This window comes from Nanorana parkeri, unplaced genomic scaffold (assembly GCF_000935625.1).
Source record: "Nanorana parkeri isolate BGI_ZX_2015 unplaced genomic scaffold, ASM93562v1 scaffold1318, whole genome shotgun sequence".
Lineage (NCBI taxonomy): Eukaryota > Metazoa > Chordata > Amphibia > Anura > Dicroglossidae > Nanorana > Nanorana parkeri.
This window is the reverse complement of record NW_017307586.1, coordinates 97,472-116,828: the sequence shown is the minus strand read 5'-3', so window position 1 is coordinate 116,828 and position 19,357 is coordinate 97,472. Positions and strand designations below refer to the sequence as shown.

The window sequence follows — 19,357 nt, the reverse complement described above, 5'->3', positions numbered from 1 at the left end:
ATTTTTTTTTTTTTTTACTTCCACCGCTCCAAGCTTGCACCTGTGATGGACTGCAATCTCAATACAAACTAGAAGTCCCATCACTGGAGCCATTTTTTAAATGTATTTCTTATCCGATTAACCGATTAATCGAACTTAATAATCGGCTAACCGATTTAGAAAATAATCGTTAGCTGCATAGCTGCAGCTCTATCATTTACACCTTTTTTTTTTTTTTTTTAAATTAAAAAAAATATTGTGTCAAAAAGAAATAAGGAGCACACTTTATTTTTGGCACATACTGCAGGCCCGGGACTGGCATGTCTGGTATTGGCGGAAAGTGGGAAAGGAGAGCACATTTATCTTGTAACATCCCCTGCCTCTGCGGACTTGCACATATTACTGTAAACACGTGCCAGGTGTGCCTACATGCAAAAACTACCATCGCACTACTCATGTTAGGTATTGCAGAGTGAGCAATTATTCAAGGGCCAATTATCCCAGATGTCTCTATTTAGATGTCTCTAAACTGATGAACTGGGCTATGGGCTGTACAGTTCATCAGTTTAGAGATCTGTAAATATTGGCCCTAGAATTATTGCTCACTCTGCGATAGCGAATGTGTAGCGCGATCGCTCAAAAAATCCCATCATTTATATGGCTCTGTTCACATATGAAAGTTTAGTCGCAATAAGCAAAACGCCGGTTGCTGGAAAAGGTACAGGAACTTTTTTTTCTTTGGGGCATATTGCAGCTCATTTTGGCCCCATAGACTCAATAGGAAACACTTGATGAGCTACAATCTGCTCACAAAAACACGCAATTTGATTTATGCACATAAAAACGGGCAAAAACATTGTACCCAGCCTAAATGTTAGCCGCACAGCTGATTTTGTTATTTAATTGCACACTGCCTCATACATTATCAATTCACACAGAATGTCAATCATCCAAACATTACCCCATACATATAAAGAGTTTGATTGTATATGCCTAGTGACTGGAAGAAAAGGCCATATAAAATGTCAAAATTGCAACCTTAGTGCAACAATGAAATTGTGTCTGTACAGGCTTTTGAAGCATTCATTTTGTCAGGTGGTGATTAGCTTTTGCTCAAGGCTATAGCTTTCTGCCTTTAACTGACGAATGTTAAAGACTTTTGCAAAGAAATGCAGTTCCCTGACTGCAGTCAGCAAAAATGGAACATTTCGTTTTGAGCACATTGGCTATCTTTAAAGTCTACTGATGAAAAAAGGAACAAGTCTGATTTAAAATGAACTAAGAATACTTAGTCAGTTACATTATTCATATATTTCATGTGTTTACAGTACCCAGGCTAAGTGTTTAGTTTTGGGCGAAAAGGCGGCGAGAGTAAAATTACCCTTTTTAATAACAAAATCATCTTATTTGTCAGTTATATTTTTGGTGCCCCCCTTCTGCACTAGAGCAATAATGTTAATATGCTGAGAGCGTAGAGCCACTCTGTGGCTGGGAAAGATTCTGACAAAATTGTTGGGGTCCATCCTGGCCCCTGATTGATAGCTGGCTCTGCCTGTCTTTCAACTTGACACCTGCTGGCGTCTGAGCCGGCTCTATATGTCAGGCATCGGAGGAGATCACTCCGCAGGTCGAGGCGGAACTGTGGGCACAGTACACTGAGCGCAGCTGTGGAATGCATCCAGGGCCACATGACCTCTGTCTAAGCATAACTGGTCCCCTCTATTACGCCAGCTCTCTCTGGCTGTTATCTCCATCTGCCATACTTTGCAGGCCACCCCCAATAACTTGGCTGCCAGGGAGTGAGCCAGCCTCCTGCAGGTCACCTGGCTGATTCCTAGCAACCAATGGTCTGTTGCTAAAGACACTGTTGTCACCCACTATTTAAGACCGCCCATAGGGTCTATAGTGATGGATAACATCCGTGGTTTTTAACAGGGCTATTCACTAAAGGGTGAAGACTTTGGAGAAGGAAGGAGAAGTGAACCATCTAGGACAACATACCTGAACTGGAAAGTGAGATGAATCGGAGAATTTTTCCAAATCGGCTATTTTGGCCTAGATTGTTCACGTCTCCTGCCTTCACACTTCTTCACACTTTAGTGACTAGAACTGTAAGGCTCAGGGTCCCTGTGGGACGCCTGCAGCTATAAAAACTTTTTAGGACTGTTTGGATAGATTTGTTATTAGCAGAAAATGGTGAACACTGGGACAATATACCCAATATTGCCTAAAAGGTGCCAAGGGAAATCGTTTTGTGTTAAAGAAATGTTATGTTTTTAGATTGGTATCCTGCAGTGTAAGCTTAATATCAAGTTTTTAAAATACAAAATAACTTTCCAAATGGTTTATGCACATTAATGTTGTATCCAACATAAGCTTGGCATTCCTCCATGTTTAATATTTACAGTTGCCTTAGTGTCTCTGTGCAGTTTTTCAAAGCCCATATCATAGAAGGAAGACCTCCTCTCCTCCTTACTTTGGCTGATCTCTTTGATCTTTTCTAAATTACATCCAGAAGGGCAACACTGATTTGCTTAAAACGTCATTTTAAGTGTAACCCTTTACATGTATTTTGTTCATGATGATAAAGAAATGTCCTAATTTTAAGAGTGTTATACACACAGGTTACATTACATATAAACAAACACTAAAATAAAGTACCGATGTCCCTTAATGGGCTGAAAATTATGAGCATGGAAACGGGAATGTTTCTACTACACTGCCTCATACATTATCAATTCACACAGAATGTCAATCATCCAAACATTACCCCATACATATAAAGAGTTTGATTGTATATGCCTAGTGACTGGAAGAAAAGGCCATATAAAATGTCAAAATTGCAACCTTAGTGCAACAATGAAATTGTGTCTGTACAGGCTTTTGAAGCATTCATTTTGTCAGGTGGTGATTAGCTTTTGCTCAAGGCTATAGCTTTCTGCCTTTAACTGACGAATGTTAAAGACTTTTGCAAAGAAATGCAGTTCCCTGACTGCAGTCAGCAAAAATGGAACATTTCGTTTTGAGCACATTGGCTATCTTTAAAGTCTACTGATGAAAAAAGGAACAAGTCTGATTTAAAATGAACTAAGAATACTTAGTCAGTTACATTATTCATATATTTCATGTGTTTACAGTACCCAGGCTAAGTGTTTAGTTTTGGGCGAAAAGGCGGCGAGAGTAAAATTACCCTTTTTAATAACAAAATCATCTTATTTGTCAGTTATATTTTTGGTGCCCCCCTTCTGCACTAGAGCAATAATGTTAATATGCTGAGAGCGTAGAGCCACTCTGTGGCTGGGAAAGATTCTGACAAAATTGTTGGGGTCCATCCTGGCCCCTGATTGATAGCTGGCTCTGCCTGTCTTTCAACTTGACACCTGCTGGCGTCTGAGCCGGCTCTATATGTCAGGCATCGGAGGAGATCACTCCGCAGGTCGAGGCGGAACTGTGGGCACAGTACACTGAGCGCAGCTGTGGAATGCATCCAGGGCCACATGACCTCTGTCTAAGCATAACTGGTCCCCTCTATTACGCCAGCTCTCTCTGGCTGTTATCTCCATCTGCCATACTTTGCAGGCCACCCCCAATAACTTGGCTGCCAGGGAGTGAGCCAGCCTCCTGCAGGTCACCTGGCTGATTCCTAGCAACCAATGGTCTGTTGCTAAAGACACTGTTGTCACCCACTATTTAAGACCGCCCATAGGGTCTATAGTGATGGATAACATCCGTGGTTTTTAACAGGGCTATTCACTAAAGGGTGAAGACTTTGGAGAAGGAAGGAGAAGTGAACCATCTAGGACAACATACCTGAACTGGAAAGTGAGATGAATCGGAGAATTTTTCCAAATCGGCTATTTTGGCCTAGATTGTTCACGTCTCCTGCCTTCACACTTCTTCACACTTTAGTGACTAGAACTGTAAGGCTCAGGGTCCCTGTGGGACGCCTGCAGCTATAAAAACTTTTTAGGACTGTTTGGATAGATTTGTTATTAGCAGAAAATGGTGAACACTGGGACAATATACCCAATATTGCCTAAAAGGTGCCAAGGGAAATCGTTTTGTGTTAAAGAAATGTTATGTTTTTAGATTGGTATCCTGCAGTGTAAGCTTAATATCAAGTTTTTAAAATACAAAATAACTTTCCAAATGGTTTATGCACATTAATGTTGTATCCAACATAAGCTTGGCATTCCTCCATGTTTAATATTTACAGTTGCCTTAGTGTCTCTGTGCAGTTTTTCAAAGCCCATATCATAGAAGGAAGACCTCCTCTCCTCCTTACTTTGGCTGATCTCTTTGATCTTTTCTAAATTACATCCAGAAGGGCAACACTGATTTGCTTAAAACGTCATTTTAAGTGTAACCCTTTACATGTATTTTGTTCAGGATGATAAAGAAATGTCCTAATTTTAAGAGTGTTATACACACAGGTTACATTACATATAAACAAACACTAAAATAAAGTACCGATGTCCCTTAATGGGCTGAAAATTATGAGCATGGAAACGGGAATGTTTCTACACAAATGTTTTAGAAACTGCAAAAGCAAAACAATGTTTATTGCGTGACAAAATGGTACTCTTACCAATAAATTTCATCATAACTACAGGAGCAGCGAAATGGGATTTTGAGACCGATTCAGACATTTTCTTTTCTAACCTTCTTCTTTTTTTTTTTTTAAATTAATAATAATTTGGACAATACTGGATCGGGGGGGGGGGGAGAGAGATTCAGCTGATTCTGCAGCAAACTAAAACTTATAAACCTCAAGGAGCAGCATCCATTACAGGTGATCTAATCAGCATTTGAAATGGCTTTAAAGGAGAACTATGGGGTTAAGGCAAACCCCATAGTTCTCCTTAGGGTAACGAATGGACACAAACTAGCGTCCTCCCGTCACCCTAGGCTCAGTATACCGCGAGCTGCTGCTCGCGGTATACTAAGACGCCGCTGTACCCTCCCCCGTCCGTTCCGCCAGTCAGCGCTGGCGAATAGGGGCGGGGGGAATCCAGCCCCTCCCCTGTCGTGGCAGAGAGCCGTGACATGATCGAGAGGTGAGCAAACGCCGGTATGTGTTCGCTCACCTCCCGATCTACTGAGTCGACCTGTGACAGTCTCATTGTGAAACGCACTCACCTCATAGTTCTCCTTTTAAAACCTTTTTGAGTTTTAATATCACTTTAAAGTGACCTTAATATCCAAAGGAAAATGGTGAAAGTTATTTCCTAACATGTTCCATTGCTAACAATTGGTTCTCTTTAGGCTATCATCTGATGCCCTATTAAACAATCTTTTGGCAATCTGCATCTTCCAACATATTTTTGATTCTACAAGGCAATGTTCTTGGCAGCCAGTACTGCTACAGCACATTCCTGGAAACTGCCATTTATGAAGTTTGAAGATATAAATAACCTGGCTAAGTTTGATATTGATAAATGAGAAATTAAAAAGCACACTTGACGATCTTATGCCCATGGATTGAATACTCTAAACCTACCATTAGAGTAGTTTAATGTAGGACTTGGAGTAGATCACTTTGCTTACAGGTTTTTGGGGATTTTGTTTTTTTTTACTATTTTATACTCTTTACCAGTTAATTCCCATATTTTATACATCAGCTTTGAAAATTGTCTGAGTTCTAGTTGTAATTACACATCTAGACATATGCTTAAATTCCTAATTTAGCACCTTTTTAGAGAATTTCTGTCCTCTCAGGCCTTAATTGAACAGTAAGAGGGTAGATTTGTCTGACAAATTAGTTTATCTTTGTAAATGTTAAATGATTCCTATTGTTCTACACCATCACATTATATAATGTTTACCTATAGTCTGCTCAGTAAATTATTTTTTTTCCTCCCCTCAGTAAAATGGTGAGACCAACATCAAGAGTTTGGAAACATTTCCACAGTGCAACTTTTGCTGAGGGCAAAACTGCACTTTGCAAATAATATAAAATACAATTTTAAAAAGCAAGTTTACTTTATTTACTGGATAAGCTGTACTTTTATTTTAAGCATAATACTTTTATATACACTGCGTTCCTAGCGTAGCAAAATGACTCAATTTGTAAAAATACTTCACACAGAATTTTTTTATCTATTTTTCCGAAAATGTCACACTTTTTTTGGGGAAAACAAACTTTTTTTTTTTTTTTTTTCCTCATGGCTTACATTTTCTGGAAATCAGCGGAGTTACGGGGGCAGCAGAGGTATGCAGCAGTCTGTATCCCCGCTGCCTCCGCCAACACGGCGGAGAAACAGGCCGCTACATCAGTTCTCAATGTACCGGCAGATGCTGGTACATTTAGGAGAACTGTGGAACCCGGTTCGCAAGTACGGATTGTCCGTAAGTCGGACGTCCGTAACCTGGGGACTGCCTGTATTACTTTTTTGTATCCTTCCAGTAAAAATCTGAGCTGGATCTTCTAACCTATGTATACATTGGACAAGCTAACAAAATGCGTTTGTTTGGTGGACCAATTTAACCTCTCATCCTAGACGGGAATAGACAATAAAATGACACTGAAGGTATGGTGTGTTACCCTTATATTTTAGTTTGCCTCTTCAGCTACATAGCCAGAAAGGTTCCTCACATGTCTAGGAGATGCTGCAGTCACTCATATCACTAAGGCTACCGAGGTTGCATCAGAAAAGTGAATTCATGTTGCTAGAAGTTATTTTTGGAAAATTATTATTCATAGGACTAGAACTGTGGAAAGGTTGGAATCATTCTATTGGTGTTTTGTGTCGAATTGACACCTTTTTTCTCCTTTATTTCTTTGTTTAATTTGGTAAATCTAACAAATGGGGTCACAAACCAGTATAGCTACCTGATGCATGTTCCCACGCTTTCATTGCCCTTCACTCCACTTACCATTGCTCTTCTATTGGTTTAGGTACTTTGGCAAGTGGAGCTTTTGAACCCTAAAAACTTGTTTGGCAGAGTGTTATTTATGAACCAAATGGCTCTTAATGATCAGTAGTCAATACTATGAAATAAGCACTGTTACTGGGAGTCTTGACAAGTCAACTTACAGCTTTGTTTTCTTGTGTTGCTAAGCTTGGCTCTTGGCTGTGAATCCCAGCTTTTGTATTAAGTTAACCTAGCAAGATGAGCTCTTTATTTTCCTGATCCAAATATCATCTGGGGAATTTGAAGATCATTTGACCCTATACCAACACTAATGAAACAATCTCTGGTGACCTACAATGGCAGAGAAACGTTACAAAGGTGAAATGGAATATACTGGAAAGATCTTTTAATAACAGAAGAGAAAAGCATCTGGTTGCTGTATCTGTATGGATGAGAAAGCAGAATAAGAAAATGAGACTGCGCTTACCTGAATCAAAACAATAGATTTGTTTTTTTTCTTGTTTGTTTATTCTTTAAATGTACCCATTTCACCACTGTAATGGCAAATAAATACTAATACACATAAGTGCAACTTGGTGTTGAATTAACCGTGGTTTAAAAGATTCCTTTCTGATACCGGAGTCTTATCTTTTCACTTTCAGGGGGTAGCTTTCTGTCCTCATGCAAGCCATCCAGAAGGAAGGGTCAGGCAATCACTACCCGCATGGTTAACTTTACAAACCTTTTTCAGGGCAGAGTTTGCAGATGGGGTAATCGTATTCAGATCTACAATCTTGAGTGACCTCCTTCCAGCAAGTAACATATCAGAGCTGTATACGCAAGCTGGGAAGAAGGTTTACATCAGTGTCCATAAAGGCAGGGTAGTGTTGTAGTGTTCTTGTTTTGATTCGTAGCCAGACATCAATATTTCTGTATCAAAATGAGTAGATTTATGCATGCTAAAACAAATTTGTAACCAGAGTTGATACTCTTTTTATATAGGTTTGATGTAAATAAGGTTCACTTACTAAGGAAAGCAGGGAAAGGCAAGTGAATTTTATAAATTAATCTGTAACCTACTTCTGTTTGGCTAGGGTGGATAAGCACCAAACACACTGCCCGGCCAAGAAGTCACCACTTGCATTTAGCTATGCAAGTAGGCAAGAGCATTCCATTGGAGAATTACTACAGTGATTTATACGTTTCATCTGGCAACAAAAGAGGTCAGCTGCCTACCTGAATATACTGAATTCTCTTCCCTGATGGCACTGGCATATTCCAAGATGACAATGCCAGGATTAATTGGGCTCAAATTGTGAAAGGGTGGTTCAGGGAGCACAAGACATCATTTTCACACATGTACTGGCCACCATAGTGTCCAGACCTTAACCTTATTGAGAATATTTGCGATGTACTGAAAAAGACTTTATGCAGTGGTCTTACTTTCCCATCATCACTACAAGATATTAGTGAACAATGAATGCAACTCTGGATGGAAATGTTGTGGCACTGCATAAGCTTATGGAAATAATGCCACAGTGAATGTGTGCCATAATCAAAGCTAATGACGGTCCAATAAATTTTTAGAGTGTGTAACTTTCTTTTGTACAGGCAGTGTGTTTTCATATTTCAGATTAAAGTTAGAAGTTCAGAAAACTTGTTTTGGCTGTAATGGTGAAGGGTTAGAATCTTCAAGTATTTTGCTTTTATATGTGACCCCCACTTGGGAGCTCTTTTAATCTTAATTCTTCCAAAGATGGTGGGCACTGGGCTCTTCAGCACCTCTAGTGTCCCAAAAAAAGTGGTTACATCATTAAGGTTAAGCTTATTCTCTATTTATCTGCCCCAATGTAGAGTAAATAGGTGTCCATCCTTTCCATGCAGGATATATTGAAGTGATTTTAAAATAAAACCAAAACGGAAACAGATCCGCAACTGGTATGGATCCTGACAATACTGTTGAGATCCACCACACTGGCTGGTTGACAGCAGGCTGTGCCTGCCCCTTCCCCTATCTGTTCCTCCAGTCAGCGCTGGAGAAATGGTGAGGGGAGGGGGGGAATCCCTGTTTGGAGCCGTGACTGACAGTCACTGCTCTTTGCATAGAGAAGATCGGGAACCTGGTGTTCAGGGGTATGTGTCCGCTGAGTTCCTGATCAATAGAGCCGACCTGTGACAGCTTCTTGTCACAGGTCGGCTTTATTTCTCCTTTTAAGTGCATAGTGAACAATCTCTGTGTTCTGGTGTTCCAAATAGATCCCGGTGCCCATCTTTGGACACTGTTGCAACCCATTTATGGGGGCCTCTCTGAAGGCAGCCACCAATGCGGTTCTAGTTTAATCATTTTCATTTTGCTAGTCATGGTTTGATTATTGGATGGATTGAATGTCTCCTACTACAAAGCGTTGCTGTATGGCTCTACTTGTTTGTACTTTAGACATATTTCTGTTTTGTTAATCACCTGACAGGACTTTTGCTGATAAGTGTTTTCCTGGAATGGCAGCCATGGCTCAATTATATTTAGCAGAGTTCTATTTTATTAGCTTAAAATACATTTCACAAACTGTTATGCTTGGTAAAACCTTATATGCAGGTTTATGCAGAACTTTAACAGCTTGCAGATCTGACCTCCCCTCTTTTTAAAAAAAATGTTTTTAGCTTATATTTATTTAGGTCGGAAAATGTATGGTCCCCATAGACTGCTCCAGTTTTGGCCGTACAACTTGCCATAGAGAAAAATCAGTTGAATGCCGCCTCCATGCTTCCCAGCCAAATCAACTGAGCTGGGTGGAACTTGCCAGGGACACCTATGGCTCAACTTTTAGCTGAAATTAGAAGGTTGCCCTTAGTGATGTCAGCCCTTAACACAAGTCAGCTACTACACCATAGTTAGGGCTGCAACTAATGATTACTTTCATAATCGATTAGTTTATTTTTTTTCGATTACTCGAATAAAAAAAATACCCTCAATTTAAAATAACAAACACAAAAGTAATGTTACAAACAGTTTACTACAGAATAAAACTACATGCAGTTTTTGCAATACCACTGCTCTGGAACGCACGGCATCGTGGTACCCTGCGTACCCGTGCAGGCGATCACACTGGGTGGGAGGTGCGTTTGGGGTGCCATTGAAATGAATGGCACTGCAACGCACCTCGCGCAACAGAATTTCAGGCTGAAAATGAATTTTTCCCCCACATTTTTTTAATACATTTGTAAGCACATGGCGCTTGAATAGCTTCAGCCAGGGAATGACAGCTGTCAGTGGTAAGTTTCCGCAGACAGCAGCTAAATGTAAATATAACAGGCAGTGGGCGGGTGCAATAGCAAGCCTGCTATTGGTCATTTCAAATTGCAATAGCAGGCTAGATATTGCACCCACCCACTGCTTGCTATGCACCCACAGCATGGCGGAGAGAGCTAGTGGATCCAACCAACTAATTGATGATGAGAATAGTTGGTTGCAGCTCTAACTATAGTCTTTCAGACGAGTGTAGTATCTGGCATGTGGTTAAATTACATTGCTCCTCTGCAGCTGCTGTCCTTCCACAACCAAACACTCTTAAAGTACTTCTTCTCCATTCGGTCTTCTTAAAATGGCAGGTAGCTGGTAGGTGGGTCTGGGCTCAATCAAGCTAGCGTTTTCAGTATAAGTAGAGTAGCAGAGGAGGCACGAGACTGTAATAATGAAGGCCTGGTAGAATTGTGTGTGTGTGGGGGGAGGGGGGCTATAGTACAGACTGTAACTCCTCCATAGGAATGGACATAAATTGCACTTTGGTCTGGGAAGGAGCTACAACCGTAACTGACAGGAATAAAGTTTGCTTTTATTTCCAAACCACTGCATGCATTTAATCTCTGACATGTGCGATGTGCACTTAGTCCCCTAGGTCATTTAACAAGCAATTTCAAACTTCGGTGATATTGTGACTACACCTACCCAGTGGCGTAACCAGAGTTATGGGCGCCCGGGGCAGAATTTTTTTTTCGCCCCCCCCCCATATTATATAAACATCCACTAGAACTGTACCCCCCACCCCCACACATAAATATCAGCTAAGGAACTACAAGTCCAAGCATGCCATCGTTGTCCCTGTACACCCCCCCCACACACACACATATCACCCAGGGAACGGCAATATCTGGTTGTTGTACAGGGGCAATGAGGGGATGCTGGGACTTGTAGTTGACTTCTTACTTAGTTCCCTAGCTGATATCTTATTTAATTTCCATGTTTTTATCACTTTGGTTAAAAAATTAACCACATAAGTAGCGCTTTCAAATTGCTACGTGTTCCAGCTCTGGAAGTGTATTATTTAGAATGACGTTTGTTAAACCAATTAGGTCCTGCTGTTCATAGCTACTTTTTTTCTTTTCTTTGTTTTCCATTTCTCCACTTCCTTACTCTTTCTTCCAGATCTTCCATCCGCTGTCAGTATTCTTACTCTGTATGCATTACCAGTTTTACTCTATCCTGCAGTGGTCGGGCAATAAGTAGATAAGCTTAGCTCTGTGACAGGATGCTATTATTGCCAGGAACAAGACCTTTTTTTGACTGCAGGTGAGGTCGAGGAGGATTAAAGTGCTGGGAGTTTGGTGGTGATCCATCTCCCTGCCTCATCTCAAAGTTTTGTTGCAGTAAGCATTTTTAAAAGAAACTAGTATGTCTGCTTCTTCCTTGAAATACTAATCCAGAATGGTGTTTTATTCATGTAAAAGTGTAATATAGCTTTGGATTTTTCTTTTTATTGTTGCATCAATTGCTAAAACATCCTTTTGGTATAGTGACCTCCTTAAGGTTGAATTCACGCTTCTAAGGTTTAAGGCACATGCGTTATAAAATAGGCCCCACACTGCTCCTGTTAATTCCTCTGTAATTTAAAATTAAATAAAATCCCAAAACAGAACTGTGACAATGGTGATGTCTGGCAAACCCCAAACTGTGTCAAGATAATGGCAGGGAGCGGTACTTTTTACAAGGCAAACCTCATTTTTCCCAAAGCTCACAAAATCTCTTCTCTTTGCTTAAGCAGCAATGCTTTAGTCAGTTGAAGGCACATTTGATAAACTGGAAGGAATGTACAAACCTCCAATAGCTAGGGTATCCCCAAAGGTAAGTTTCGTACATTGCCCATAACTTCTATGGTAATGGAATTACCTCCCTGAAAAGAGGCTACATATATGAATATATCTTAATTTTTAAATGTCTTAACTCCTTATTTTAACTGTTGAATAATTCGATAGTGCTTGCAGTATTTTTGCAGATCGCAATGGACCGGAACGCAAGCACTATGTGCCTGCGTTCCGGGTGTGGGCGATCGCACTGCGGGCAGAGAGCATGGTTACGGTGTAATTGACTTCAATGCACCGCCATGCCCTCTCCTGCCCCTAAACGCAGTGAGCCGGCGTGTGTTCCAGAGGCCAAACCACTGGAACATGGACTTTGTGGTGTGAACCCGCCCTGAATGAAGTTAGTTCTGCAAAACCCTCTCCGAGGATAGGAAAAAACTGCTTTTGCAAGCTCTCTTGTTTTACCATCAGAACTATTAAGGAATACTAAAGAATTTTTGAGGGCCAGCGACATTTACAACATCAGATTGAACCTAATCAAGTGATCCAAACTTTGCATTGTACCGATGACCAGGTTTTTTCACTTTTCTGCCCTTTTTTGTTACGCATGTCAGTTTTGGAACAGCTTTTCTGTAAACAATTTTTTCATTAAAAATATAGTTAAGTGTTTTAGCTGTATCTCTGAATGCACTAACTAGAAACTAAGAAGTTCAGTAGGGTAAAATGTGGTACATTTCTGTCTGGACGTGGCAGCGAGCGATTCAAACCTTTTTTAAAGATCAGAATCTCAACCGTGTATGCTGTGAGCGGTATGGGTTTCCTGTCAAATGTGGTGGCGGCTACCATGTGTAAAGGGGTTAACTACTCTCTTAACCTGCCCTAGTGACGGTCACTCTGCCTGCTCTATGCAGGTTGAAGCTGAGAGTGTGTAACCATCGCCGGTCCCCTATGGCATTGCAGCTGCAGAAGTGCAGACCAAAGAATTAACACATGGCGATCCTATCACAAAGACATAGCAGAAATGTTTTATTGGATTAAAGAAAACCTGTCATAAGAGAAATTATGGAGGTTGCCATTACCAACCTCTTTATCTGCAATGCTGCTGTTGTCTTAAGTATTTTGAGACTCTGACAGTGACTGGAAACAATATTGTAGATAAGGACTTGTAACTTTTCTCTGACCTTTTTGATCTAAATACTTGTTTTGGGTCAGTGACTAAAAAAAAAATGAAAGGCAAGTGGGTCAGCATCACAACCAAGCAACTAACATTTCCAGGCAGAGGTCTGCAGTTGAAGCCCTGTGTTCTTTCCAGGCTTATTTTAACTCCCCATGCATGATGAGGTTCTGTGTTTTATTAGATCAATGATGGGGTTAAGTTGTATTTTCAAGGTCTAAAATATGTGATTGGAGAACAAGTTTGGTTTATTTTGTTATTCCTGTTCTACTTTGTCACATAACAAGCTATTCTCAGACTGTAACATCTGGCCAGTATCAAGTAACACTACAATTTCATGTGCAGTTAGCAGCAGGAGGGCTTTCCTTCTTGCATCTCAGTGAGTCCATAAGGGTGGGACATATGGTAAGTGAGCTCATTTTAATAGCATTCTCTTTTTGGGCATTGCATAATAGCCTTGTGCCTGTCAAGCATGACTTTGATTTTAGTCCTCACTGCTGCCCTTCTGTAATCTCCCATTTTGTTAGGCCTCTGCATATATGTTATGACAAAGAACAAGACGCATACTGACATTAATCTAGTAATCATTTTGAGAGGGTGAAGTTTCTTTTGAAGTGAAATTCTGGCATCTTACTTTGAGTCCCATATTTGCAAATTTGGTTGAACAAAATGCATGCAATACCTTCAGTTAAACATGAACATTACATAATCCATACATGCAGAGATGTAGGCAGTTGAAGTGATTGACCAATACCTGTGCCCACCCCCCAACCCTGTTTGGTCTGATGTTCATTAAGGATGCCAATCACTTTATAGGACCAGTAGGGAGGCCTGGCTTGGTCTTTACAGAGTTTTTTTAATGTTTTTTTTAACTTAGTTTAAACCTTTATCTGTACTTTATTAATCGGAATCCCCTCTCGGCACTCCATAGTACTTTTCCTATGTTAATCACTTACCTCCAATGGAAGCAGTATTATGTTGTATAGTTTGTAACCTGCCCCATAATGTGTGCAGCATTGTAGATGTTGCATACTTAGACTGTGGCAGTGCAGCTGCTAAAATATTTTGAAAAGTTTGTCGGAAATGGAAGTTCTGCATTAACCCTTTCTTAATCTCGGAGTTCTGTGAAATACTGCCGACCTGCCATTGTTGCTTGAAAATTGTCCAGTAGACCTTACTGGTGAATTCTGAAAGGCATAAGAGTTACCCAAATGGCTAATTGGCATGTTTTACCAAACCCGACACTTGTAGTTCCAATATTCACATCTGAAGGTATGCTAGGGTTGTCCTATTTCATATCTAATGCTGGATATCATTTGACTGTTCATAGTTCTATAAAAATGGGCCAGTTATGTTATCCAATGAACAAGGATTCTGTAAAACTGGGGGTAGGTACTACAGTGCAGAAGAGGATACATGTAAACATGTTATGGTGCTGTAATTATTTTTGCCAGGTATAATCATTTTTAGTAACAGACTACTAAAGATACTTTTGAACATAAACCTATTCCTGTTCTAAGGAGATTGCTTGCATTGATGTCCCAGAATATTGCAGCAAACATTGCCGCCCATCTACCAATCCGTATTCATTTTGGAACTCTCTATTTTCCATCTCATTTTGGGTTAAGCTTACTTCAGTGTAATTATAAAAGCAGGAGTGACACATGATTGGCAGCCCAAAGTGTTGTATGTACAGCTGTTAATTTTTATTAGCTGGTACTTGATGAGTTTGGAGAATATACCATGCTGGCCTATTAAAGCAGAAGTAAAGTCTACTGCGGTAGGTGTGCTCTTAATGCACAACATACTTGCACATTATGACACACTTGCATGACAAGTGTGCTCTCCTCCAGCGCTTACCGATCAGCTGCCAGCCGGTGCTCCATCCTCCATATTCTCTGCGGTTTCTTCAGGGTCCCCCCATCATTCTGTCCAACCTCTAAGCTGCCTGTGATGATTTCACTTTTGTGCATGCGCACAGAAGTTGCATTGGTCTCGGCACCTGGCTCGGTTCCCAGCACACTGCAGATGCTGGGAAGCATCCATGAGTAGTACATAGCACAGTGCAAGCGCCATGCAGTGTACTTGACAGAAGCAGCTGTTTTTTGGCAGAAGAGACTTGGCATGTCTCTTTTGCTCGAAAAACTCTGTAGCAGTTTTTGATTTATTTAGGTTTACTTTCTATGTCTTGCGGCTGAGATGGAAGGTTACTGTTAAAATGTCCATTTATCCATGTATTTGTTGTACTTCGCCTTAAAATGCAATTTCTTTAAATTAATTAATTTGCTCCAGGAAACATAGTCTGAAGTCACAAAAGAAGTTCTAGTATTGCTTCCAACCACGAAGCAAGGCATAAGGGGTGCAGTATCTCTCACCTTCTAGAAATGCACATCTTGGTTACCTAGGAAACTGCTGTTTGGTTGGGAACCAATTACACAATGTACTTTCTATCTGGCTTCTGGCAACCTGTCTCAGTTTGCATTTTTTAAAGGTAATAATCTGACAATGACATGTATTTTCTAAGTAAATGCGGAGCTAGATGACCTAAATGTAGTATAGTTTTCTTCAAAGTACTTAACAAAAATGTTAGACTATCTGCTTAAAGTTTGTATTTTATGCAGTACTTACATGATTTTCTTCCCACAGTCCATAAACATATTGTAGGTTAACTGGTTTCTGCCCAAATTGACTTTAGTGTCTGTATGATTGTGGTAGAGGAATTGGCTTCAAGGTATGGACTGCTATGAATGGAGCATGTATTCTGTAAAAGTTGAGAGTTTGGATAGATACCTCCCCAGGCTTCTAGGATCATGCATAGTTAATTTTTCTTGTTTAAAATCATACCTATCATCATTTCACCTTTTGACTGTGCAAAGTGATCTAATACAAGAGCGGGTTAATTGGTCTCTTAGGCTTGGTTTAGAAAAACAATAAAGACAGGAGTGGAACTTGGGAGGAGTTTTGTCCTGCGCTGTACATTTGCCACTTTGTTCCTTTTTACTCTGTATGGAGTGCATATCGTAACACTTGAAATATGTTCAGTTTCCTCCAATAAGTGTTTTTTTTTTTTTTCTTCTTATGGAAACTTTATTTGTGGTTGAGTGCATCAGCATTGTCATATTTAAAATTCTTGAAATTACTTGGAAATACAGTGTATTAGTCCACTGCGATCCATGTCTAGTGTTTGTATGTTAAAAGGAATTTATATTCATGTAGGCCAATGACCTCCTTATATCCCGGCATTTTATGCTGATTAGTATTGGAATTTTGATCATTTATTTAAATCTTGCACAGAAAACAATTAGTCGTATGCCCACATGGCAGCAAATTGGTGCAGTTTTCAATTCTTACAGAAGATTGAGTGGATAAGCTCATAGGCTGTAATGAGAGGAGAGCTGGGCTAGTTTGAAGCAATCTGCTCCAACCCCCTCCTTTCCTCTTTACTATCCTTTCCTATTGTTTCATTAACAGCCAGTTCAGTCTCGCTGAGATATTTAATTCCTTCCTTCCTTTTTGCCAGTTAAGTTAAGCATTTTCATTATAAAAAAAAAAAAAAGCTCATCAGCTACCTCTTCTCTGCCTAATGTTGGCTAACTTGAATTAAAGGACGCAGATCACATATGCAAAATGTACAAGTAACTGCATCTTGATTATAAAATGTATCATTGTAGTTCAGGTTTGAATCTTATTTCAAATTGTTTCTTTTATTAAATTAAGCAATATGGGATGATATAATTTAGGTGCGTTGGGTTATGCTGCTGCCTTCAGGACATTGGACTCTGGCAAAAAATAGACTGCTTTGCAGACAGTGATTGACACTCCACTAACCACCTACAAAACTGGGTCCAGCACCTTGCTCTCGTCTCCTATTATTAAAGCTGTAAAACAGCCTAGTAAACAAATAGTTTAGCTGAAAGTGAGAACACTCCCACTTGAGCTGATAATGGCAGCCAAACATGCACAGTATTGCCCCCATCACGCATCATTAATATGAGATGAATGATGATGCTTTCAGACAAACCCAATGTATGCGCAGTGCGGCATCACTGTTGCAGCGGCACCCTACAGCTCTGGATTCTCACAAACTGGATGCATGTGCAGTATGGTGGCTGTACACCACCACGCACATACCAGCAGGCACAATCGGCAGCCATATTTGATAGAACATAGAAATTAACTTGAAGTCCAGGAAAACTTTTTGAATTCAACTATGCTAACTTTAAATTGACAGTTTATACATGCAAAAGGATTACCAAACCATTATGCTGCGCAAACTGTTGGTGCTATATAAATCCTGTATAATAATAAATGACCACATAGCAGAAGGAGGTGAATCATTGCTCTAACATCTTTTTGTCTATGAATTTCACCTTCATCTTTTAATATCTCTGAACAGACTTTTTGTTCTAGTTTAGATTAGGATTGGGTGCTAGGACAGGTTGCAGGTGCAAAATCACTGTACATTCCCTTTAAAGAGTAAGGAAACATTTTGAACACCATTTCCTTCTTCCCCCAAGCAGGTGTAGCTTCCCCTCCCACCCCAAAGCTCTGCTTGTGTAGATTCCACTTCTTTTGTCTCCTGCAGCAATGTTAACATCCCTCACTGTGCAGTTCAATCAAGGAAACTTTATAAAGATTCATTAAATAAAGTTTGATAAAAGGATAACTATTTGTTATGCTTTGAGGACTTCTGAATTTCCAGTCAACCTCTGAATGTTGTTGGTTACAGTAATTAAGCAGCTTCCATCAGAATGTTTTATTGCATTATGACTGTCCCCCTTTATTGTTAAACACGGAACCATTTTGTTTTTATCTTACTTGAATGTCTTCTTGATTTTACAGTGGATGATCCAGAAACCATATAAGGTTGCCACATTTTTTGGATGCATTGGAACTGATAAGTTTGGAGAGATACTGAAGAAGAAGGCTGAGGAGGCTCATGTTGACGCCCGTTACTATGAACAGAGCGAGAAGCCTACAGGCACATGTGCTGCTTGCATCACTGGTGACAACAGGTCAGCTACCTTGTACCCTGGGAAATGGCCACTGATTACAATAGTTAAGTCTTAATGAGCATAGGACTTAGTCAAGTTTTTACTAAGATGGGGGAGGGGGAAAGTAAATTGGCACACTGGTCAGTGACCTTTTTTTACTTAACCTTCATATTGTTTCAAAAACAATTTTATAGAAGCCTGCCGTAATTCCCCTGCATTCCAGAAATTTGGGTTGGCTGCAAGTTCCAGGTTGTCTTGGCCTTTTGCAGTGCTCCCGTTCCAGCATTTAAGATACTACCGTAGATACTGCATTGAGGGTTGTTGTGCTAGGCTTACAGCAAGGGGAGAACATAGGGAAGAGTTGTGCTGCTGATTTTATCTTCCACTGTGCTTGAAGCAAGATGAGAACTTGTCACAGGAAGTTGCTGAGTTTGGATAGTGATGTTGTGTTCCCGCTTATACATAGCAGCAGGAGTGCATAAATCAGGAGAGTAGTTTTAACATGGTAATAAACTGATGGCAAATACAGCAGGTCAAATATCTGAATGTAAAATGTGTGTTGAGTGGCTTGCTTGGAGTTTAATTATGGAGTTAAGAGTCCCTTGTACTTGTTTTATTTAGCTTTGAACTATATATGATCTGTTAAATAAAGATGCTTGCTTCCAAGAAAAAAATGGCTACAAATGGCATTTATAACTAGAAATTAGTATATTGTATATCTTGCCCATTTATTTTTATTTTTGTCAGTGTTTTACAAGAATGTTTGTGTTTTATTAAATACCCTTTAACCCTTTCGCTGCCAAGCCCTCCGAACATTTTTCAAATCAGCTGGCCAAGCCATTTTTGAATTTTCTGCAATTTTTTCCTATTGGTTTGATTTTCAACTGCTGCGTTGCTAGCGTTTGTAAAAGACCCCCCAAACCATATATTTTCTGAAAGCGCAGGCCCGGTAGAATAAAAAGATGGTGATACTAAATTTGTAGGCCCTGCGATAATTGCGCAAATGTTTCTCAAATTAATATTAAACCGATAAAAATACACAATTCAATTGTTAAAACACACCAAAATCAGTATCCGTGCACAAAAAAAATAATTTTCTGACTAAATCTAAAAGATAAAACTGTATTGAGTTAATAAATAACAAATATTAGCAAATTTGTAATTGCGCCTTTTTGCGAAAAGGTAAAAAAATTACGGTACGCAAAACTGTAAAAAAGGAACTTATGTAAAAAAAATTGTTTTAACACTGTGTTGGTGTTTGTGTTGTGATAAAAGATACAGG

The 19,357-nt window shown here is 39.8% G+C and overlaps 1 protein-coding gene across 2 annotated transcripts in view; it reads left to right on the top strand.

Moving 5' to 3' along the window:
- The window catches only part of ADK (adenosine kinase), a 160,298-nt gene that overhangs the window by 84,228 nt on the left and 56,713 nt on the right, over positions 1-19,357 (top strand). For both annotated transcript variants that reach the window (XM_018569297.1, XM_018569298.1), the window contains exon 5: positions 17,924-18,096. In XM_018569297.1, coding sequence (XP_018424799.1) covers positions 17,924-18,096 — 173 coding nt within the window. The remainder of the gene's footprint in view (positions 1-17,923; positions 18,097-19,357) is intronic.